The sequence below is a fragment of the Myotis daubentonii genome, chromosome 12 (genome assembly GCF_963259705.1).
Source record: "Myotis daubentonii chromosome 12, mMyoDau2.1, whole genome shotgun sequence".
Classification (NCBI taxonomy): Eukaryota; Metazoa; Chordata; class Mammalia; order Chiroptera; family Vespertilionidae; genus Myotis; species Myotis daubentonii.
Window position 1 is genome coordinate 35,574,101 of NC_081851.1, and position 25,457 is coordinate 35,599,557.

General features: G+C 38.7%; 1 protein-coding gene and 1 non-coding gene across 4 annotated transcripts in view; both read right to left on the reverse strand.

Moving 5' to 3' along the window:
• ALMS1 (ALMS1 centrosome and basal body associated protein) overlaps nucleotides 1-25,457 on the reverse strand; it is a 160,971-nt gene that overhangs the window by 27,944 nt on the left and 107,570 nt on the right. For 2 of the 3 annotated variants that reach the window (XM_059659422.1, XM_059659420.1), the window contains 2 exons: nucleotides 21,670-21,840; nucleotides 10,632-11,758 (listed from right to left, as the gene is read on the reverse strand). In XM_059659422.1, the coding sequence (XP_059515405.1) occupies nucleotides 10,632-11,758; nucleotides 21,670-21,840 (1,298 nt within the window). Of the gene's footprint in view, nucleotides 1-10,631; nucleotides 11,759-21,669; nucleotides 21,841-23,686; nucleotides 23,816-25,457 lie in introns of all 3 variants that reach the window. The other variant, XM_059659421.1, reaches the window with a different exon arrangement.
• On the reverse strand, nucleotides 20,497-20,647 carry LOC132214115 (small nucleolar RNA SNORA81). The gene has a single exon (XR_009448208.1). It is a non-coding gene; the product is annotated as a small nucleolar RNA SNORA81 (small nucleolar RNA).

Consider the following 25,457-nt stretch of genomic DNA (forward strand, 5'->3'; position numbering starts at 1 on the left):
CTGGGCTCAGTGAGGACAAGTGTGGTCTTGCTGCCCCAGAGGTTGGACTTCCCCCATAGCGAGGCAGAACTTAGCCATCTGCTTGTGGATGAGACACTGGGCACCTGGAAACAGTCTATTGCTTCTACTCCAATAAATCTTACCACTACACCTCATCTTCCTATGCATAGGTCCCCGAAATGCTTTCCTCATGACTCTGTGGAAGAACCCTATTTCCGCTGGCAACAAAACAACTGGGCCCAAATTTAAGGAGCCTTCACAAAGCTCTTCCTACACAAAGAATATACTTAACACTAAATTGTACACTTAAATGGTTAAGACGATAAATTTTATGTATTGTGTTTGTTTTAACACAATAAAAAGGTCATTTCCCCAGTCTGAAATGGAATTTTGTATAATAAACACATAGAACAGGAAAAAAAGATGATAAAATTTAAACCAAACATACTTGTTATAATTTTGAACTTAAGCAAAATAAATTCACTTCAAAAGAAAACCCTCACATTGCGGGTGGAGGGGCAGTTAAATTCAACTAGATGCTAGTAACACTGGAGCAAAATGACTTAGAAGAGCCAAGAATAAAAAGATGAGCAAAGATCAATTATGCAAATGTACATTTTAAAATTGCATTGGATGAAACAATCAAAGACAAAATATGTTAAAAATGGAAAATGAACTTACATTGGACAATTTACAGTGTAATTTATAGTGATTAAAAACTGTTATCTATATTGTATGTGCCAGACATAAACTTATACATAAACCTTCAATTACCACAAAGATAAATCAACTTTCAATTATATTCTTTGAAATCCTTAATGGATCAAGGCAACCAATATTTGGGAAGAATATAATAAATATAACTAACAAAGATGATATGCTACACAAATTCATATAATTAGAATGTTATACTCTGTATGAAGACTCCACCTCCTTTATAACACCCTCGGAGTACTTAGTCATACATTAAGTTACAAGTCTCTATATATCCTTAAAACAGAAATAGAACTGAGCACAATCTCTAGTCACGATACAGCAAAATTAATATGCAGTGAGATAATAAATCTAAGCAATGGAATTAAAAAAAAATTCTCTCCTAAACTCCTCTTGGGTCAAACAGGAAATCCAAAGCTATATTATAAAACATCTAAAAGGTACTACTTATAAAAATACCATGGGTCAAAATCTACCAGTTATATACATTTTTTCCCCTCTTGGATATCAACAGAGTTGAATAAAGCAGTGCTCCCATCCTTATAACCACTACCACCATCAACAACAACAAAAATATACCAACTTTAATTTCATGAATTTTCTTGAAGCCTCAGAAAGTCGAGGTCAGAGGCCAACTCTGGTCCTAAATCTAAGAAGAGACTGCTGGTTACCTGGAAGAGATATAACTGGATAGGATTAAGAAGGTTTGAGATTGGATTAAGTGCTGGAGACCAAGTGTGCCCTGACAAGACTGTGAAGCCCTTGGGGGCTATAGAAATTGAGGGAGTCTGCACCTCTTTGCTGACTATTTTTTTATGAACTCCACCAGGAAAACGATTGAAGAGTTTTATGAAAGTGTCCATTATAGTGCAGACCCAGGAAAGTGAAACAGCAGCTGTTGCGGGAAGGGCACAAAACTACCTGGGAGGGATGTCAGCAAAACTGGCAGAATAGGGAGCTCCAGGAACCTGCCCCTTTACTAGGACCAAGAATCTGACAGAAACTGTCAAAATCAACCTTATCAAAACTCTGAAATACAGTCAAAGGTACATGGCAACTAAAGAAAAGCAAGAGCAAGGCCAAATAAAGAAAGTAGGAGAGCGCTTTGTGGCTTTTTACTTAGCGTTGCTTGCCCCACTCCTATTCCCCCTTCCCTGGCAAAGTATTTCTGGAATGCAAGGATGGTTTAACAGTGGTTCTCAACCTGTGGGTCGCGACCCCTTTGGTGGTCCAAAGACCCTTTCACAGGGATCGCCTAAGACCATCCTGCATATCAGATATTTACATTATGATTCATAACATAGCAACATTATAGTTAGAAGTAGCAATGAAAATAATTTTATGTTTGGGTCACAACATGAGGAACTGTATTTAAAGGGTCAGAAGGTTGAGAAACAATGGTTTAACACATGATTATCAATATACACCGTATTAATAGAACTTAAAAAAACCCACCCATATGATCATCTCAATAGGTGCTGAAATATTTGGCAAACACCAAAATCCTTTCATGGTAAAAACACTCACCAAAATAGGAAAAAAAGGTAACTTCCTCAGCACAATAAAGGTCATATGTGGAAATACACAGCAAAACCATTCTCAGTGGCAACAGACTGAATGCTTTCCTAAGATCATAAACAAACAATGGTGCCTTGCTTTTACCACTTCTATTTGACACTCTACTGGAAGTTCTAGCCAGACCAATTAGGCAAGAAAAATAAAGGGCACCCAAATCGAAAAAGAGGAAGTAAGACTATCTCTATTCACAGATAATATAGCTTTATATATAGAAAATCCTAAAAAATCTGCAAGAAGTCCTAGCCGGTTTTGTTTAGTGGTTAGAGCATCAGTCCATGAACTGAAGGATCACGGGTTCGATTCTGGTCAAGGGCACATACCTCAGTTGCAAGCTCAATTTCTGGCCCGGTTGGGGCGTGTGCAAGAGGCAACCAGACAATGTTTCTCTCTCACATCGATGTTTCTGCCCCTCCCTTCCACTCTCTCTAAAAATCAATGGAAAAAATACCCTTGGGTGAGGATTAACAATAACAACAACAACAAAAACCTGCAAAAAAAACTATTAAAATTAATAAATAGTCAGGTTGCGTAATACAAGACCAACATGCAAAAATCAGCTGAGTATCTATAACACTAACAATGAACAATGCAAAAATGAACAATTACATTTAAAATCGTATCAAAAATAAAAATAAAAATCATATGGCATACCAAAGGACCCCAAATAGCCAAAATAGTCTTGAAAAAGAGTAAGGTTGGAGGTCTTATACTTCCTGATATCAAAATTTATTTTAAAAGATAGAGTAAACCCAAACAATGTGTACTGGCATACTGTAGACAGACACATAGACCAATGGAATAGAATAGAGAGCCCAGAAATAAACCCTTACATATATGGTCAAATGATTTTTGACAAGGGTGCCAAGCACATTCAACAGGGAAAAGACTGTCTTTTTTCAACAACTAGTGCTGGGACAATAAAATATCCATGTGCAAAAAGATAAAGTTAAAGCCTTACCTTAACACCATATACAAAAATTACTGTGGCTCATGGATTGGTAGACTTAATATTGTTAAGATGGCAATAAATCCCAAAGCCAACACAGACTTAATACAATTAATATCAAAATCATAATGACCTTTTCAGCAAAAACTGAAAAGCTGATCTTAATATTCACATGGAGATACAAGGGATTTAAATAGCCAAAACAGTGTTGGAAAAGAACAAAGTTGGAGGAATCACCTTCTCAGTTCTTTCCACAAAGCTACAGTAATCAAAATAGTGCAGTAATGGCATACAAATAGGAATACAGATAAAAAGAATAAAACTGAAAGCCTAGAAATAAACCCTCAATTATATGGTCAACTGAGTTTTGACAATGAAGCCTAGATCATTCAAGGGAGAAAGAATAGTTTCTTCAATAACTGGTGCTGAGACAATTGAATATCCATGTGGAAAAGAATGAAGTTTTGACCCTTACCTCATATTATATACAAAAATTAACTCAATATATGTCAAAAATGCAAATGAAAGAGCTAAAAGTATAAAAAATTTAAAATAAAAGGACAAATCTTTATGACTTTGGACTTAGCAATGGTTTCTTAGATATGACACCAAAAGCACAAGCAACAAAAGATAGGGATACTGGGCTCTTCATCAAACTGTAAACTGTTGTGGCCTAGCCAACATGGCTCAGTGACTGGGCACTGACCAATAAAGCAGGAGTTCACGGTTTGATTCCTGGTCAGGGCACATGCCAGGTTGCGGGCTTCATCCCTAGTAGAGGCGTGCAGGAGGCAGCCAATGAATGATTCTCTCTCATCATTGATGTTTCTATCTCTCTCTTCCTCTCCCTTCCTCTCTGAATAAAATATATATATAAATTTTTTTAAAGTAAACTGTTTTGCCTTGGACAGTAACAAGTGAAAAGACACCCAGACAATGGGAACAAATATTTGCAAATTATACATCTGATAATAGTAATCAATCCAGAATATATAAATAAATCTTACAACTCAAAAACAAAAAGCAAACAGTAATTAAAAAGTAGGTAAAGACTTGAATAGACATTTCCCCAAAGAAGATACAAATGACCAACAAGCACATGAAAAGATGCTTAAATGTCATTAGTCATGCAGGACAGGGAAAGGCAAATCATAACCACCATCAAAATGACAATAAGTATAAAATACCATCTCATTTATACTAGGATGCCCCACCCGCCCCCCAAAAAAGGGTGAATAAAGATAGTTGGTGAACCTAGGGACATAGTAATCCTCAAACATTGCTAATGGAATGTAAAAAGTGTAGCCACTGTGGAAAACAGTTTGACAATTCCTCAATAAGCTAAACATAGAATTACCACATGGCTCAGTATTTCCACTCCTAGGTATATTCTCAAAAGAAATGTTTACAGCTATTCAAATAAAAACCTGTAGCCTGGCTGACATGGCTTAGTGATTGAGTGTCTACCTATGAACCAGGAAGTCACGGTTCGATTCCTGGTCAGGGCACATGTCTGGGTTGCGGGATCGACTTCCAGTAGGGGGTGTGCAGGAAGCAATCAGTGATTTTTTCTTATCAGTGATGTTTCTCTTTCGCTCCCTCTTTCTAAATAAAAAATACTTTTAAAAACAGAAAAAGAAAACTTGTACAAAAATGTTCATATCAGCTCTACTCATAATAGCTAAAAGGTGGACACACACTCAAATATCTATGAGTGGATGAATGGATAAAATGTGGTATATACATGCAATGAAGCACTGATTCATGCTACAACATGGAGGAACCCCAAAACATTAAGCTAAAGGAGCCTGACCCATAGGTCATATATTGTATGATTCCATTTATATGAAACAACCGGAGCAGGCAAGTTCATAAAAATAAGCAAGTTAAGTGGTTCTGAGAGGCTGTTGGGAAGAGAGAATAGAGTTTGCTTAATGGGTGTGTGCCGGGAGCCGGTCCATCCTTGCTGTTTCAAGGGACCTGGCATATATGGCATACGGTTCTTAATATGTTTGCTCACCTTCTTGGCACTATGTGTTTTAACCAAGGTCTCTGAGAAAGGTTGTTTCCCCAGGTAGGGATTTTCCCCTGAAGTTAGGGAGGGAATAAAACCTCTTAACTAAGTGCCAGGCGGGTAATTAATCACTTTACGAACAATCATCCTTAAGCTACATAATCTTTACTCCCTGGAATGGAGATAAGAAACGCCCTAACCTTTGGAATAGAGATTGATAGGATTGGAATCAACTGGTATAAATACAGATGTAACAAGACAGAACTGAGAAGAGAGAACCTACAGACATAACCTACACAGAACCTACAGACAGAAGAACTTCGCTGGAGAGAACATGGCAAAAGATCCTGGACTGAACCTGGCTGGAGAACCTGGAGAACCTAGCAAGAGAACATAGACACAGAACCTGGCTGGAGGTCCGAAGCAGACCCTCTCTGGAGATCCAGACCAGAACTTGGCTGGAGATCTGGGCTAGAGATCCTGGCTAGGCTGCTGATCAACTGAACGCTGTCTCCGTGTCATTCCTTCTTCGCCGACTCCGTCCACACCTTTGGGGACCCCTGGACCTGCTGGGGTTGGACCCCAGCAGGTGTGAGATTTCCCCTGGGTGATGAAAAGCTGTTGAACTAGATCAGCCGTGAGCAAACTATGGCCCGCGGGCCTTGAAATGAATAAAACTAAAAAAAAAAAAAAAAAAAGACCGTACCCTTTTATGTAATGATGTTTACTTTGAATTTATATTAGTTCACACAAACACTCCATCCATGCTTTTGTTCTGGCCCTCCGGTCCAGCTTAAGAACCCATTGTGGCCCTCGAGTCAAAAAGTTTGCCCACCCCTGAACTAGATAGTGGTGATGATTATAAAACATTGTGAATGACCCTAGCTGGTTTGGCTCAGTGGATGGAGCGTTGGCCTGTGGACTGAGGGGTCCTGGGTTCGATTCCAGTCAAGAGCACATGCGTGGGTTGCGGGCTCTATCCCTGGGGCACGTGCAGGAGGCAGCCGATCAATGATTCTCTCTCATCATTGATGTTTCTCTCTCTCTCTCACTCCCTCTCCTTTCTTCTCTGAAATCAATAAAAATATTTTTTAAAAAACCTCAAAAAATCATTGTGAATATACTCATTGCCACTAAACTGTGCACTTTAAAATCATTAAAATGATAAACTTTATTTTTTAAAATATATTTCTATTGATTTCAGAGAGGAAGGGAAAGGAAGAGAGATAGAAACATCAATGATGAGAGGGAAGAATCATTGATCAACTGCCTCCTGCACGCCCCCTACTGGGGATCGAGCCCGCAATTGGGCATGTGCTGTAGACCAGAATCAAACTCGGGACTCTTCATTCCACAGGCCAATGCTCTATTCACTTAGCCAAACCAGCTAGGGCAAAATGATAAATTTTATGTTATGTGTATGTCTTTTACCACACACAAAAATCCCTCCTTAGAGCCTTTTCCCTTATCTCTTCTATGGAACAAAAAGCCTTAATCTGTGCCATTTCCAATTCTTTTTTTACTTAAAAAAAGTCATATTGTACTATTTATATATGTAATCACTATCATTTAATACCTACCAAACCTCAATTATAATATTTATGATAAACTATCTGGACGTCTTATGCCTTCTTTTGTCTAGACTAGCAGTCTCTAAATTATTTAATTATGCAGTCCTACAGGAAAAAAAAAACATGTATTTTAATCTTTACCCAAGAGTATTTTTATTTATTTATTTATTTAAATATATTTTATTGATTTTTTTCAGAGGGGAAGGGAGAGGAATAAGAGTTAGAAACATCGATGAGAGAGAAACATTGATCAGCTGCCTCCTGCACACTCCTTACTGGAGATGTGCCCGCAACCAAGGTACATGCCCTTGACCGGAATCAAACCTGGGACCCTTGAGTCCGCAGACCGATGCTCTCTATCCACTGAGCCAAACCGGTTAGGGTTACCCAAGGGTATTTTTAAAAAATGATTCGAGAGAGAAAGCATCAACTTGTCTTCACATTTCTTCATTTATTTTTAAAAGTCATGTTGTAGCTCACTTCTCTCTGGCTTCCATAATTTTCTTTCACTCTCTATTTCCTTTAAAAAAAATAATATTTTTTATTTTATGTGTGTGTGTTTAAAAGCACACACCTGAACTAGATAGTGGTGATGAAAGACATGGGAGAATGTCTTGAAAGACAGGGAGAAATGAATCAACAAAAAAACGAAACAAAAAACCCCAGGCAATATTGGTTAGAATGGAGGTCATTCTAAACTAAAAGCTCCCTGATGGCAGGGATGCCGGGAGCCGGTCCATCCTTGCTGTTTCAAGGGACCTGGCATATATGGCATACGGCTCTTAATATGTTTGCTCACCTTCTTGGTGCTGTGTTTTAACCAAAGTCACCTCTCCGAGAAAGGTTGAATCCCCAGGTAGGGATTTTCCCCTGAAGTTAGGGAGGGAATAAAACCCCTCAACTAAGTGCCAGGCGGGTAATTAATCCCTTTAACTACGAACAATCATGCTTAAACTACATAATCTTTTCTCCCTGGAATGGAGATAAGAAACGCCCTAACCTTTGTAATAGAGATTGATAGGATTGAATCAACTGGTATAAATACAGTTGTAACAAGACAGAAACACACAGAACTCAGAACAAGACAGCAAGAGACAGAACTCAGACAGGGCTTGGAAGACAGGACCAAGAGAGACAGAGCCTAGGCACAGAACCTACACAGAACGTTCTCTAGAGACAGAAGAACTTCGCTGGAGAGAGCATGCCGGAGGATCCTGGAGAGGGACTGGCCTCGGAGCCTAGAGACAGAGCCTAGCGGGAGAACATGGCAAGGGATCCTGGACTGAACCTGACTACAGAGATTGGCAGGAGAACCTGACTGGAACCTGGACACTGAACCTGACTGGAGAGCCTGGACAGAACCTGGCTGGAGAACCTAGCGAGGGAACATGGCTACAGAACCTCTCTGGAGAGCCTAAGCAGAACCTCTCTGGAGATCAAGACCAGAACTTGGCTGGAGATCCTGGCTAGGCTGCTGATCAACTGAACGCTGTCTTCGAGACCATTCCTTCTTCACCGACTCCGTCCACACCTTTGGGGACCCCTGGACCTGCTGGGGTTGGACCCCGGCACAGGGATATACTTTGCAGATTCTGAAGCAGTTAGAGCAGCGGTTCTCAACCTATGGGTCACGACCCCTTTGGGGGTCAAACTACCCTTTCACAGGGGTCACCCTAAGATCATCAGAAAACGCATATATAATTACATATTGTTTTTGTGATTAATCACTATGCTTTATGTTCAATTTGTAACTGAAAATACATCCTGATATCAGGTATTTACATTATAATTCATAACAGTAGCAAAATTACAGTTATGAAGTAGCAATGAAAATAATTTTATGGTTGGGGATCACCACAACATGAGGAATTGTATTAAAGGCTCGCGGCATTAGGAAGGTTGAGAACCACTGAGTTAGAGAGAAACATTGATGTACAAGAGGAACATCAATCAATAGGTTGCCTCCCTTATGTGCCCTAACTGGGGAACTAATTAGCAACCTAGGTATCTGCCCTGATGGGGAACTGAACCCGCAACCTTTTTAGTATATGGGATGACACTCAACTAACTGGCCAGGCAATATTTTTGAGCATAAATTACCAAAGTAGATATTTGCAGTGTGGGGCAAAAGTAAATTTACAGTTGTTTATACAGAAAATGCAATAATTAGAATAACAATACAGGAGTAAATTTTCACATACAACTGTAAACCTACTTTTGCCTCACCCTGTATTTATAAATTACTAGAGTCGCAGTGCACCTTCTCGCAGTCTGGGACCCCTTGGGGGATGTCTGCCTGCCAGTTTAGGCCCGATCTCTAAGCTGGCAGGCAGACATCCCTCTCGCAGTATGGGACCCCTCGCTCTTTACTGCCTGCCTGCAGCGGAGACAGGAGAGGCTCCCACCACTGTCGCTGGGCTAGCCAGCTGTCTGGATGAGTAGTGCTCCCCCTGTGGGAGCACACTGACCACCAGGGAGCAGCTCCTGTGTTTAGTGTCTGCCTCCTGGTGGTCAGTGCGCATCATAGCGACCATCTGTTCTGCCCCTTTGGTCAATTTGCATATTACACTTTTATTATATAGGATGTTATTACTGTACTCATCTATGTATATAAAAGCCTAAGTGACTGAATGACCACCTGGGGGCAAACACTCAACACAGGAGTTGCTCCCTGATGGTCAGTGCGCTTCCATAGCCAACCTCCCGCGGTCCCTCCCCACCAGCCGGCTGGCTCTTGATTGCCTGCAGGCCAAGGGACCCCACCTGTGCATGAATTCATGCACTGGGCCTCTAGTATAATATAAACATCTATAAAATGTAAATTCTAAAAGTTTGAGAAAAAATAAATCTAATATTTTTCTTTCTATACTCCAAAGAACAAGCATCACTCTTTATAAAGCACTTCTCTGGGCACACTAAATTTTATTCTTGGGTTAAATTGTGTGTTGACCCTTTGTGAGATGTCTTTGCTGAACACTATAGTAAGGTCATATTAGCCTTATAGGCATTATTACTGAACCTACTGTAAGGATGCTGCTGAGGACTCTATTACACTGTGGTTCCTTCTTTATGAGGACAGATGAGTAAATTTCTTCTAGGTTTTAGTACCAGAAATATGTAATGCTTTTGAGAATTCGGTTTGTTTTTATATTATAGACTTGTGATTAATCACAAAATTCTAGCAATACTAACTGGTAGAAAACAAAGCAAAATTTGTGACTCACAACCATATCTATAAGGTACATTTTATCTCTCTCTAGCATCAACTTGTCTTCCCATAACTCACAAATCTTCATTTATTTATTCTTAAAAGTCATGTTGTAGCTCACCCCTCTCTGGCTTCGATAATTTTTTTTCATTTGAGTTTTTTTTTTCCTTTTAAAAAATCATATTACAGTGTGTGTGTGTGTGTGGTGTGTGTGTGTGTTTTAAAGCAACTCAAAATGTCTTGAAAGACAGGGAGAAATGAATCAACAAAAAACAAATTTACAAAAAAGCTCGGCAATATTCTTCAGAATGGAGGTCATTCTAAACTAAAAGCTCACCGGTGCCAGGGATATACTTTGTAGATTCTGAAGCAGTTAGCAGCAAAGCCCTTCATCCAAAGGATAATTTGTAAATGAGTGTTGATGAAAAGAATGACAACTCACAATAGCACTGTACTACACTTTCTCACTCTTTTCCAGTTGGTAAGGAATATTATAGTGAGGAAAGGGCAAATGGCTTTTTTCCACCTGTGTGCAAAGCTTAACTAAAAAGTCCATGAAAAAGGCAGTCACATTGCCAGATGCAATTTGTAGCCATGTACCTGGATGTGTTTCCTTCTGGTGTGTTCAGAAGTCATTTGGGGACAACTCAATGCTTTCTTCTTGTTCTTGCTCAGCTTCTCAATGTATCTCCTCTGATGGTCAGTGATACTGCTGTATAATTTAACTCTCCTGGGTGACAGACAAACTCTTTCATGGCCAAAAGCCTGGATCAATCGGGCAGTGTCAATGGTGGAAAGAGAGCTGCTCCTTTCATGCAAAGTCACTTCTTTATCTGTTTGGGTCAATATATCTGATTCCACAGGAGAAGTTGTGGTGGAAATGGCAGTATCTGTGAGCAGCTCACTCTCCTCTGAGGGTCTAGAATCTGAAGAAGTATTGTTTATATAACAAAAATTTGGCTGTTTTCTCAGAATATATTTATCAAATTTAAGCTGTTCAATTTTAATCTGATTGGACCTTCCAGCTTGATGAGTAGAAAGCACCTTGTTTTTAAGATCTCCCATGTTTTTATGGCATTTCCCCACACTTTTATACCGCTTCTTTTTCTGAAGCTTGTTTCTCTGTTGCTGTCTACCATTCCATTCCTTAGTATCTCGCTGCCCTCTGCTATCATCCTGTGTACTTTCTGAAGGCCAAAGGGAATGTGTGATAGGATTCTGAAGAAGTTTAGCCAAACGATCAAGTCGCTCCACCAAGGATAGTTCTTTTCCACCCCTGAACTCGTGAGATTTTTGTTGCTTCTGCCGCTCCTGATACTTGTTCCAGAGTTCATTCAAACTTGTAATGTGCTGAGTTGTGGGCTCTGGGATGACCTTACGATTCTTTTTTTGATCATTAATCTGTTTGTCACATTTTGTATGATCTCCAGCCTGACTTTTAGTAGAATGTATCTTTTCTTTGTTTCCCAAATTTACATTGATATGGAGGCTTTCTATTCTAGTACATTCTGTCTTTTCCTCAGTTTGATAAGAGGGAGGAAGACTAATATGGTGTTTGTCTGGATGATGCTGGAAGAAATCTTTCCAAGAATGCCCCATGAAAACACTTCTCCCTAAGGATTCATGGCAAAAATCTCGATCACTTGGTAGGTGCACTGGATGATGAAAGTAAAACTTGGCTGACCTGAATACAGAATGGGTAGTATTTTCAAATTCCGAACTGGACTCTGAAAAGGAGAAAAAAAAGATTTTGAAGTTCTTTCAAAATATTTTCATTTCCTTTAGAAATAGTATTCAAACTTAATTCTTAGGAAACAGAAGAAAAAGAAAGAACAGTTTATATAAAGTTTCAGAAAATTCACTGCCTGAACAAAGGATTTATGCCTTGTGCCTAGTGGCTAGAGTGGCACGGTAAACATTTAAGAGACGCAGGGTCAGAAGACCTGGATTCTGGGTAGAATTCTGTCACAAACTGGCTGGGTGAGCTTGAGAAAGGAGCTTTAGTCCTCGGGACTGTAACAGCAGCTGCTTTGTACTAACTGCTTGCTATGTGTGGGGTACTATGATCAGTGCTCTATGCTTTTCCCCTTTTTATTCAATCATGTTGAGAAAACTGAGAGATATGCCTTACTAATCCCTTTTTCAGCTAAGAAACCTGAGAATTCATTATCAGAAATTAAATGCGTGGGATAAAAAAGAAAAACTCTTTACATGTTCTAGAACCTCTTAAAATTTCTTTCTGTGGGCCACCTTCACATTTTTTCCTCCAATTATTTTTTAACTGTGGTAAAATATACCTAATACAAAATTTACCATCCTCCAAATCACTTTTTGACAGTCATTCTATGTAAAAATGGGCATTTTTAGATGTAATAATATCTAATAATCATAACCCCCAGATGGAAATAGTAATATAGGATCAATATATATTTTGGTGTTTCAAGTTATAGGTAGAAACAAAGAAATATATATGTATGCAACAAAATAACACTTGTAACTACAGGATCCTTTTCACCTACACCATAGATTACTGACAACTAAGGTTTTTATTAAATACTCTTATAATCCCTAAGGCAATTTCCCCAGAACATAGTAAGACACATGAAATCTGCTTTTATGTCTAAAGTAAAATCTGCCCTGGGTAGGTAGCTAAGTTGGTTAGAACATCATCCCAATATAAAAAGGTTGTGGGTTTGATCCCTGTTCAGAGCACTTATAAGAATCAACCAATGAGTGCATAAATAAGTGAGACAACAGCCGTAGCTGGTTTGGCTCAGTGGACAGAGTGTCGGCCTGCGAACTGAAGGGTCCCAGGTTCGATTCTGGTCAAGGGCACATGCCCGGGTGCGGGCTCTATCCCCAGTGGGAGGCATGCAGGAGGCAGCTGATCAATGATTCTCTCTCATCAATGATGTTTCTATCTCTTTCTCTTTCTCCCTCTCCCTTCCTCTCTGAAGTCAATAAAAAATTTTTTTAAAAGAACAACAAAAAAATAAGAGACAACAAATCAATGTTTCTCTCTCTCTCCCCCTTCCTCTCTCTAAAATTAATTTTAAAAAAATAGCCGGGAAGGAGAGGAAAAAGGGAGCTATCTGTAATACTATCAATAATAAAAAATATATATTAAAAAAAAGGAAATCTTGACAATACATGCTCAATGTAGATGAGCCTTGAAGACATTGTGCTGAGAGAAATAAGCCAGACACAAAAGTATAACACTGTATGATTCCACTTATGTGAATTAGATAGAAGAGGCAGATTCACTGGAACAGAGACTTGAATGGTGATGTTAGGGGCCAGGAGGAAGTGAGTAGAGGAAGTTAGTGTTTGATGGGGTAGAGGTTCAGTTTGAGAAGATGAAGTAATTCTGGAGATGGATGGAGGTGATGGTTGTACAACTATGCGAATGTACTTAATGTCACTGAACTGTATACTACAAAATGGTCAAACCCGTAAATTTTGTTATGTATATTTCACCACAATAAAAAAAAGTGTAACAACTTCAAAAAAATAATAATAACCCAGATAGTATGGCTTGGTGGTTGATTGTTGACCTATGAACTATTTGATAAGACAAAATATCCATTTATGATCAAACCCTCAATAAAATGAGTATAGAAGGAAAAGTACCTTAACATAATAAATACCATATATCACAAACCCTCAGCCAATATCATACTCAATGGTGAAAACGGAAAGCTTTCCTCTAAAATCAGGAACAAGAAAAGGATGCCCACTCTTATACAACACAGTTCTGGAAGTCCTATTCAGAGCAATCAGGCAAGAGAATAAACTTAAAAGGATAGAAATAATAACAAAATCTGCTCCCCAACCGCAACAGAATGCAATTAGAAATCAATAGCAGAATAAAATTTGGAAAACTCAAATATGTGAAAATTAAATAAAACATTCCTAAGTAACCTATGAGTTAAAGAAGAAATCAAAAGAGAACCAGAAAATACTTTGTAATAAATGGCAATAAACCTATTAGATGCACCTAAAGCTAAAAGGGAAATTTATAATAGAATATGCCTGTATCAAGAAAGAAGAAAGATCAAGAAGCCTAAACTTTATCTTAAGACATTGGGAGAAGAAACCAGAGGAGGAGAAACTAAGATGGCGGCATAGATAAACACCGGAAAATTGCTGCCTCCCACAACAATTGAAAATTACATCAAAAACACAAAACGGACATCATCCAGAACTTCAGGAAGGCTGGCTGAGTGTAAATTCTACAACTAGAAGGAAAGAAAAGCACACTGAGAGCCAGAGGAGCTGCAGAGGTGGAGTGCAGAGGTACAGGGGCCCGTGCCCGCGTGGAAAGGGTCTGGCACCTGAGGACGCGGCTGTCTTTTTGAATCCCCAGGGAGACACAAGCTCCCGACGGCTCTGAAATCCGGTTCCGGGAAGTCTCTGGCGACCCAGGACTCATACGGGGAGAAACTGGTCTGTCTGGCAGCAGGCGATCTTGAGGGCGGCTTTCCCTCAGAGGTGCTTGCAGCCATTGCCGGGACACTGGGACTCTCGACTCCTTAGGGCGGGGCTGAGGCTCCTCCATAGCTGCTTGCTCCGCCCTTTGATTCCTTGAGACCCCGCCCCACCCAGGCTGTGGCAGAGGCTTTTGCATGTGAATGCCCCGGCCATTTGCAACCTGTAATTACCTAACTGCAGCCGGGCTAGATAGACCCAGAGCTTCCAAGAGAAGGGCCAAGGCCCCACAGCGGCTTGCATTGCTACACAGCTGAGCAGCATCAGGGTACTTCCAAACTCCAAAAAAAGGGGAAGGGGAATCTGCAGTTCTCTTCGTAGTTCCTGCTGTGTAACCTCAGGCAGAGGCTAAATTAGCACCTCCTTAGATCCAAGAGCCACTGTACCCAGTGGTCAGAGGGGGACCATCCAGATCACAACTCCTCAGATCCATAAGGGACACACTCAGGGTGCAGTCTCAGTGAGCACCAAAGCCCCACTGAAGCAAGTCTTGCCCCAGAAGGGTGTCTCCAGCACAGAAGTTCTCCCACTGCAGACACAGCTGATTCTCACTGCCAATTGGCCTGGAGGTCAATTCCTCCCAGTGATCCTACAACAACCAAGGCATAGCTACAACAAGACTGTGCACAAAGCCCACAAGGTGGTGCACCAAGAGTGTCCACCTCAGGTAACTGGGGAGGCTGAGCCACTGGGCCCTACAGGACACCTAGCACACAAAGCCACTCTACCAACACAGGGAAGCAGCCAAAATGCGGAGACAAAGAAACAGGTCACAAATGGCAGAAACGGAGGAAAGCAAACAACTGGATATAGAGTTCAAGGCCACGTTTATAAGGTTTTTCAAGAATTTTATGGAAACCGCCGATAAATTTAATGAGTCCCTCAATAAGTATAGTGAGACCATGGAGGACATGAAAAAGGACCAACTAGAAATTAAGCATACACTGACTGAAATAAAGAATAATTTACAGAGATCCAACAGCAGACAAGAGGATCCCAAGAATCAAGTCAAAGATTTGAAATACAAAGAAACAAAAAATACCCAACCGAAAAAGAAAAAAGAAAAGAGATTCCAAAAATATGAAGATAGTGTAAGGAGCCTTTGGTACAACTTCAAGCGTACCAACATCAGAATTATAGGGGTACCAGAAGAAGAGAGAGGGCAAGATATTGAAAACCTATTTGAAGAAATAATGACAGAAAACTTCCCCTACCTGGTGAAAGAAATAGACTTACAAGTCCAGGAAGCGCAGAGAACCCCAAACAAAAGGAATCCAAAGAGGACCACACCAAGACACATCATCATTAAAATGCCAAGAGCAAAAGACAAAGAGAGAATCTTAAAAGCAGCAAGAGAAAGACAGTCAGTTACCTACAAGGGAGTACCCATACGACTGTCAGCTGATTTCTCAACAGAAACCATGCAGGCCAGAAGAGAGTGGCAAGAAATATTCAAAGTGATGAATAGCAAGAACCTGCAACCAAGATTACTTTATCCAGCAAAGCTATCATTCAGAATAGAAGGTCAGATAAAGAGCTTCACGGATAAGAAAAAGCTAAAGGAGTTCATCACCACCAAACCAGCATTATATGAAATGCTGAAAGGGATTCTTTAAGAAGAGGAAGAAGAAAAAGGAACTCTTACCATTTGCCACAGCATGGATGGAACTGGAGAGCGGATAAATACCACAGGATCTCACTCATTTGTGGAATATAATGAACAACATAAACTGATGAACAAGGACTGATCCAGAGATGGAGAGGCATTGATTGGACTGTCGGGCTTTGGAGGGAGGGTAGGGGAGGGTGGGGGTAAGGGGGAAAGATCAACCAAAGGACTTACATGCAGGCATATAGGCCTAACCAATGGACACGGACAACGGGGGAGGGGGGGGTGAGGGCATGAGCGGGGGGGGGGGGGGGTAGAGGGTAACATGGGGACAAGGACACATATGTAATATCTTAATCAATAAAAAATATATTAATAAAAAAAGAAAACAAACAAACAAACAACAACAAAAAGACATTGGGAAAAGATTAAACTAAAACTAAAGCAAACGGAAGGCAATCATAAAAATTAAGGTGAAAATTCATGAAATAGAGAATTTTAAAAAGAAAAAAATAATAGAAAACAAAGGCTGGTTCTCTGAAAAGATTAAAAAAAAAATCAACAAACTTTTAGTTAGACTGACCGAGAAAAAAATAAGACATATCCAAAATGAAAGAGGGACCATTATTACCAATAAATAAATCTTATTTATTTACTGAACTAAAAAGGATTATAAAGGAATACTATGAACTAAATTAGATAATTTAGATATAATGAACACATCCCATTCCTAGGAAGCCACAAACTATTGAAACTGACTCAAGAAGTAATACACAATCTGAAAAGACCTAAAGCAAGTGAAGAATTTGAATTAGTAATAATAAAAAAATTACCTACAAAGAAAAGTCCAGGCGCAGATGGTTTCACCCCTGAATTTTATTAAACATTTAAAGAATACTGATTTTTCAAATTCATTTTATGAGGCCAGGGGTACCCTGATAATAAAACCCAACAAAGACATCACCAGAAAACTACAAGTCAACAGCTCTTACAAACATAAACAAAAAAAAGTCCTCATCAAAATATTAGCAAATGAAATCTAGCAACATATAAAAAGAATTATACAGCATGACCAAGTGGGATTTACCCCATGAGTGCAAGTTTGGCTTAACACAATACAATATACACATGATGTATTATAGAATTGTACTTCTGAAACCTATATAATTTTATTAACCAAAGTCACCCCAATACGTTCAATTTAAAGATTAAAAAAAACCCCACTCATTTGATCATCTGAGACACAGAAAAAGCATTTGACAAAATCTAACCCCTTCCTTGATAAGAACACTCAACAAACTAGGAATAGAGGGAACTTCCTCAATCTGATAAAGGGCTTCCATGAAAAAAACACAGCTAAAATCATACTCACTTATGAAAGACAGAATGTCTGTCTCCTAGACAGGAATATATAAAGATGTCTGCTTTTGCCACTTCTACTTAACATTATACTTGAGGTGTTAGCCATAGCAATTAGGGAGGTGGGGGGAAGGCATTTGGATTACAAAGAAAGAAGTAAAACTATATTCACAGATATCAAGATCTTGTATCTAGAAAATTCTAAGAATACATTAAAAACCTATTAGAACTAATAAATGAGTTCAGCATGATTTCATGATAAAAAATATTTTAAAAATCAACTGTATTGTCATACACTGCAGTTAAACTAAAAACAAAATTAAAAACACCATTTAATTCACAATAGCATAAAAAATAAAATATTTAGAAATAAACAAAAGAAGTGTAAAACTTCTACTCTGAAAACTACAAAACACCGTGGAAAGAAATTAAAGAAGATCTAAATCAGGGGTCCTCAAACTTTTTAAACAGGGGGCCAGTTCACTGTCCCTCAGACCATTGGAGGGCCGGACTATAGTTTAAAAAAAAACTAGTCGGCTGCTAAGCAACAGGCAGTAGCGGCAAAAACACCCGGCGGGCCGGATAAATGTTTTCGGCGGGCCGCATGTGGCCCGCGGGCCATAGTTTGAGGACCCCTGATCTAAATGAATAGAAAACATCCCATGTTCATGGACTGGAAGATAATATTGCTAAGAAGGCAATATCCCCACACTGATCATAGGTTCAACACAATCCCTATCAGAACCTAGCTGGTTTCTTTGTAGTAATTGCCAAGCTGATTCCAAAATTCATGTGCAAGGGTAAGAGATCCAGAATAGCACCATAAAATAGACAAAGTTGAAGGATTCACACTTTCAATTTCAAAACTTAATACTACAAAGCAGCAGTCAGCAAGGATAGACATGTAAAGCAACAGAACAGAATTGAGAGTCCATAAACAAACCCATACATCTATGGTCAATTGATTTTCAATAAGGGTGCCAAGCCCATTCAATGAGAAAGGAACAGTCCTTTTTAACAAATGGTCCTGGGGAAAAAAAACAAAAAACAAACAAAAAAAACAAACGGTGCGGGGATAACTGGATATCCACATGGAAAATAATGAAGTTTTACTCTTACCTCACACCACATATACAAAAAAATTAACAAAAATAGATCAAAGAGCTAAATGTAAAGCTAAAACTAGAAAATATTAGAAGAAAACATAGAAGTAAATCTTCATTACCTTGAATTTGTAGGACTGGTAGATAAGACACCAAGAACACAAGCAACAAGAGAAAAAGTAAATCAGGCTTCATCAAAGCATACAAACATTTACACATATCTATTAAATCAACCTCATTATTTGCAATATTCCCAGGTGATTTTTTTAACTTTGCTTTTTAAAAATTTCAGCCTAGCCGGCATGGCTCAGTGATTGAGCGTCAACCTCTGAACCAAGAGTTCAGGGTTCGATTCCCAGTTGGGGCACATGCCTGGGTTGTGGGCTTGATCCCCTGTAGGAGGCATGCAGGAGGTAGCCAACTTAATAATTCTCTCTCATCATTGATGTTTCTATCTCTCTCTCCCCCTCTACCTTCCTCTCTGAAATAAAAATATATATATTTTTTAAAAATAAAATAAAAATAATTTCATTTCAATGATCTAGTATGAGATAAGTATGTATGTTCAAACTCCTTACTACTATTCTGTCTTGTCCATTTCCTTCTGAAGGTCCTCCAGGGTTTAGGACAGTTTGTGGACTGTTTTGCATTTTCCCCCTAGCACCTTTTACCTAAACAATATATCATAAGAGTTATTTTCATATAATTCTACAACTTCATTTTTTTGTAAGGCAACATAAACTTCCTTACTGATGATGCTCCCAGTTTTGTTTTATATATTTTATGCTATTTCCTGTTTAAAGATTTATATTATGACCTCATTGTGGATTGCAAATCAGTATAAAAACATCACTCCTTAATTCCTGTAACACTTTTGGAGTTTAATTTAATCTCACCTATATTAATATGTCTCCATATTTTTCATCTCTACTTTTCCTTTTATTTTTCAACCCTTCTGAGTTATTTTATTTTCAATATGTCTGCTATATAGCATGGGTTTATTTTCTTTTCTTTTATGACTGGCTTGTTTCACTTAGCACAATTTCATTGAGGTTCATCTATGGCTTCTATGCTGTAGCTTGTGATAGGATTTCCTTCCTTTTTAAGGCTGTATAAAATTTAACTATGTTTTTAACACACTTTCTGTTTTAAAGAAAATCTCAAGAGATTTTTTTATTATTAAATTTACTGGGCTGGCATTGGTCAACATGAACAGGTTTCAGGTATGTGTTTCTATGTTACAAGATCTATATATTGCACCATGTTAGCACTTTCTTTATCTGTTGATGGACATTTGGATTGTCTTCGTATCTTGATTAATGTGGATAATGCTGAGCTGAACATAGGTGTGCAGATATCTGTAAGATCGGCTTTGATTTTTTTTTTAGACATATACCCAGAAGTGGGATTGCTGTATTATATGCCAATTCTATTTTTAATTTTTCGAGGAACCTCCGTACTATTTTCCACAGTGGCTGCACCCTTCTATATTCCACCAACAGTGCACAACAGTCCCAATCTCTCTGCATGCTTGCCTATAAAATAATCTTATAATTATCACCTGTTCTGATAGTGGCCACCGTAATTGGTGTGAAGTAGTATCTCATTGTGATTTTAATTGGTATTTCTCTGATTAGTGATATTGAGCATCTCTTCATGTATGTATTAGTCATTCATATGTCTTCTTGGGAGAACTATTTAAATCCTTTGCGCCCTTTTAAAAACTGGCTTTCTCTGTTGTTGTTGAATTAAAGAAGTTCCATATATAACCTGGATATTAAGCACTTACCATGATTTACAAATATTTCCTCCCATTTCATAGGTTGCCTTTTTACTCTATTGATTGTGTCCTTTGATGCAGTTTTTAATTTGGTGTAAGTATAATTTATTTTTTTGCCTTTTTTTTACACACTGCACCAAATTTTAAGACAAAGGACATTGGACATTAAGAAAGAGGTCCACTTTAGTATTTATCATCTAGTGCAGTTACTTTTCTTCTTGCGTGTATATTTTTTTGCTTTTGTTGCCTGTGCTTTTGGGGTCATATCCAAGAAATCACTGCCATATCAAGGCCATGGAGCTTTTCCCCTATGCTTTCTGCTAATAGTTTTATAATTTTAGCTCTTATGTTTAGATCTTTGATTCATTTTGAATTAGTTTTTATAAGTGGTAAAAGGTAAGTATCCAAATTTGTTCTTTTGCATATGGATATCAGCTTTCCAATACCATTTGCTGAAGAGAATATTTCTTCACCACTATGTAGTCTTGGCACCCTTGTGGAAAATCATTTATCTTATACACTTGTGATGTGAGCAGCTATACCTGTACTATTTTTGAAATGTAATATGGATTATAGCTCATTGACTCCTTTCTTTCCTTATCTGGGTACTGTTCTATCTTCCTCTAAGAGGTAAAGTTTGACAGCCAGGTAGTAATGGCTGTGTCCTCTATGCTTTTCTTTTGTTAGACTCAAAAGAAGGCAATGAGTCTTTATTGTAATTTTTGGCTCTTTATTGTAATTTTTAAAAAGTTTGTACTGAGGTTTTCCTGTCTTTGTTACAATCTTCTGGAATAAGTTTTTCCCTGTGTCAGTACTAACACATGATACTTCACAGGTTAATACTATCAGCCTTAGGTATTTATGTATAATCTTGTTCCCAAGTTGCCAATATTGTTTCCCAAAAGTAACAGTTATATTACAGATAGACACACACACACACACACACACACACACACACACACACAGTGGCCAGATTATTATGACCACCCTATCAGTACAATGAAGTGAATTAGTTATGCAAATAATAATGATAATAAAACCTTGGGAGCATTTGCTTCGGAAGTTTTCAATATTCAGTATTTTTGAAAGTGTCAATGAAGTACTGATGGGGTGGTCATAATAATCTGGCCACTCAGTGTATATCCGCATAGACAAAGTAGCACTGAAGTAATTTTACAAAAAAGAAAAAAGGTAAAAAAAAATGGATGTTTAAATTATGAGGCTATATTCTCATCAAGATGAAAGGAAACAGACATAGCATCTCCCTCTCCCGACACACATAAATCCCAATCCCATTACCTTCAATATCTATCTGCAAGGATTCCTTACTTTCTGAGCAGGCTTCCTTAGGAAATGTCCTCTTGCTAGGGATCGCCTCTTGCTGCGTAATGGCTTTAGTGTCTGGTAGGCTTTCAGTCTTTGTGTCTTGTAGTTGAGCTGCGAGCTCTGCAGCAACAGCATCACTGGAATCTAAGAGAGGGCAATTAACACCCTATCCAGACAGGATTGACAAAAAAATATTTAAAATACCTCTCCAGCATCTACTATGAAAGGCATTATTGTTGGTGTTGAAGAAAAAATAAAAAGATCAATCAGGAATGTGATTAGAAACTGTTGTTCTAAATTGGAGTTAAAAAACACACATAGATATCATACGAAGTAAAAGAATTACACCATAGAAAAAGACAGATAAAGAAGTGTAAGTACTCAAAGGAAGAAAAACTAATTCCAGCTAGGAGGATCATGCAAGGGCTCTGGAGTAAAGTTAACTAAGCTTGGTGTTAAAAGTTAGGTGAGCTGGAGTACACACAGAAATGGAAAGAGAGGCCATTTAGGCAGAGGTGACTACATAAGAAAGAATGAAGTCAGCAACGCAAATTAACAAATAAGAAATAGATCAAGGATATTGTTTATTTGACTACAGAATTTATAAGGAAAACAGGTGAAAATTAGCATTTGAAAAGTTGTTTGGTAGCTGATTCTATTGTTCTGAAAGACTATGCTAAAAGTTAAGATTTTATTCTTAAGGGCAATGAAAACTTTTTTTTATATATATATATATTTTTATTGATTTTTTACAGAGAGGAAGGGAGAGAGACAGAGAGTTAGAAACATCGATCAGCTGCCTCCTGCACATCTCCTACTGGGGATGTGCCCGCAACCCAGGTACATGCCCTTGACCGGAATCGAACCTGGGACCTTTCAATCCGCAGGCCGACGCTCTATTCACTGAGCCAAACCGGTTTCGGCGCAATGAAAACTTTTTGATTAGGAGATTAACATGATCGAAACATTCAAAAAGGAGATAAATTTTTGAAATGTTGACCAGAATACAATACAAATTTGAAAAACAAAAACAAAAAACAACTATTACACAATTAAAGACAAGTGGCTAATTATGCTCCAAAATATGTTTCTGTTTACATTGTGGCAGACTGTCAGCTGTCCTCTGAAATCCATTTTCCTCTAAAATAGAACCCCAACTTAGCTTGGCATAAAGTTACCAGAATAAAGATTATTTCCCAGCTTCAGTGGCAACATAGCTTGGTGTGACCATGAGACTAAGTCTGTCCAATAGGATGGAAGGGAAATAATACATATAACTATTGAGAAGTATTTTAAAGAAGGAATATGCTTTTTTCTTTTCCTTTCTTTCTTTCTGCTGGCTGGAATATGAGCCAGATGGTTACTGCACGAGAATGAAAGCTAAAAACGTGAGAGCAACAGAGAGAAAGAGTTTTGTTCCCTGACACTCTGAAGTACCATGTCATGCCTGGATGTCTATCTCTGGATTTTTACAAGAAAGAAACAATTTCCTGCCTTCTTTAAACCAATGTTATTATATTTTGTTTTTCCATCTCAGAGCCAAAACTAATCCTAACTTAAACACACTATTATAGGCGTTTTTAATCAGCATAGTCCCATTAAAGTAAATTAACTAGATAGTTAAGAAAGTAAACAAGGTAAATTCCTAAAACACAAGACTTATGTATAAGAATGGTATTAGAAAGTCAGCATTTCATGGCACTGAATTTTTTTAAAAGTCCATTATTTGAATTTATGCCAATGAAATTAATTTGTGTACTACATTCACAAAGTTCTCCAGCAATGTCTCAAAGAGCTTTAAAAATGATTAAACATTTGGTTTTATACCTGTCAATGTATAACAAAAATTACAGCTAATATCTTATTTCACATGTGAGCAACACAAAGGAAGGCTGAAGAGAGCAAAGTAGAGAACAGAGCATACTGTTCTGTCTTTTCTCATTTTAGAAGGCCAGAAGGAAATAACATGCAGATAACCCAGCTCATCTACCTCCAGTGTCTTTCTGCAAGAACTCTATTTTTTCAGGTTGGGCAGGCTTAGTCACTGACTTTTTAGTGTAGATCTTTTTCTGTTTTTTGTCTGAGTGGTTCTCATTTCCAGTGATAAGACCTTGAACATCTGAAATAATGACATCATTTAACACCACAGAGAAAGAAAAGATAATAAACACAAATGTCATGTAACCCAACCTGTCCTCCTCCCCACCAAAAAACTCAAAACCCAAAACCTCTTTATATATCTCTCTCAGGAAAAAAGCACCTCTTAGGCCAGCGGTGGGCAAACTTTTTGACTGGAGGGCCACAATGGGTTCTTAAACTGGACCGGAGGGCCAGAACAAAAGCATGGATGGAGTGTTTGTGTGAACTAATATAAATTCAAAGTAAACATCAACACTAATAAAAGAGAAAAATGGTAATTGGCGTACGAGGATACCCTTTTCATTGGCTAATCAGGGCTATATGCAAATTAACTGCCAAGATTGGCAGTTAACTGCCAACTAAGATTGGCAGTTAACTGTCAACAAGATGGGGGTTAATTTGCATATGTAGGCACAATGGCCCCAGGGCCGCCTTTGCCCTGCCCCCCAGCCATGATCGGAGAATCAGGTGACTTTTCCGCCCTGGCCAGTGATAGCAGGAAGTAGGGGTGGAGCCAGCAATGGGAGCTGGGCACGGGCGAAGCTGGCAGTCCCAGGAGCTAGGGGTCCCTTGCCTGGGCCTAAAGCGAAGCCCACGATCGCGGGGCCGCTGCCGCTGCGGGTCCCCGCTGCCCGGGCTGGACGCCTCAGCCAGAGGAATCCTGCAGGGGCAGGGGCGGAGCCCGCGCGATCGCGGCGCCCCCCGCTGCCACTGCAGGTCCCCGCTGCCCGGGCCGGACGCCTAGGCCAGAGGCGTCAGGCCTGGGCAAGGGGCCGATCCTGCGATTGGAGGGTGATGGGGGTCAACGCCTGAGGGCTCCCAGTATGTGAGAGGGGGCAGGCTGGGCTGAGGGACACTCCCCCCCACCCACACACACACCCAGTGCACGAATTTCATGCACCGGGCCCCTAGTCATTACATAAAAGGGTACGGTCTTTTTTTTTTTTTAGTTTTATTCATTTCAAACGGGCCGAATCCGGCCCGCGGGCCATAGTTTGCCCATGGCTGTCTTAGGCCCTATCATGTAAAAGCTGTGACAGTAATGGTGGGTTTATGACACGAATTTTCAGGAAAGCTTTCTGTATTTTTCTTTGTACAACAATGGGTTAAATAAAGTGTCACTTTAAATAACATCTGTTCCTTGTGGTTTGATACAACAGTAAAGAAAAAAAGTCTAGATCAGGTGTCTTTCTCAAAGTAGCAAAGTATAGTTGAGCAATCCTTTCAAGTTCTTTGGCTTACTCAAAGTTTATGTTACTTATAGAGCCAATTCTGATATTTCATATAATCCTAGAAACGCACTTATGTCATGTACATTTTATATAGAGTATCTTTTTTATAATTTTTAAAGTCTTACATTACATCCTTTTAAACTTGTCTAATATTTCTATTTCTGTTTTTCTTGGTAATACTTGATAGAAATTTACCTACCTTTTTGGTCTTTTAAAATCAGCTCTATTTTTTTTTATCATATAATAAAATGTAAGTGCAAACTGGTATGTTAGTAAATACATTTAAAAAGTCACCAATACAACTAAGATAACAGTCAACAGTTAATAATGGTTACATGTTTTTACAATGGGTTGACAAAAAATTCATTTGCTATTTCTAAGTATAAGTAT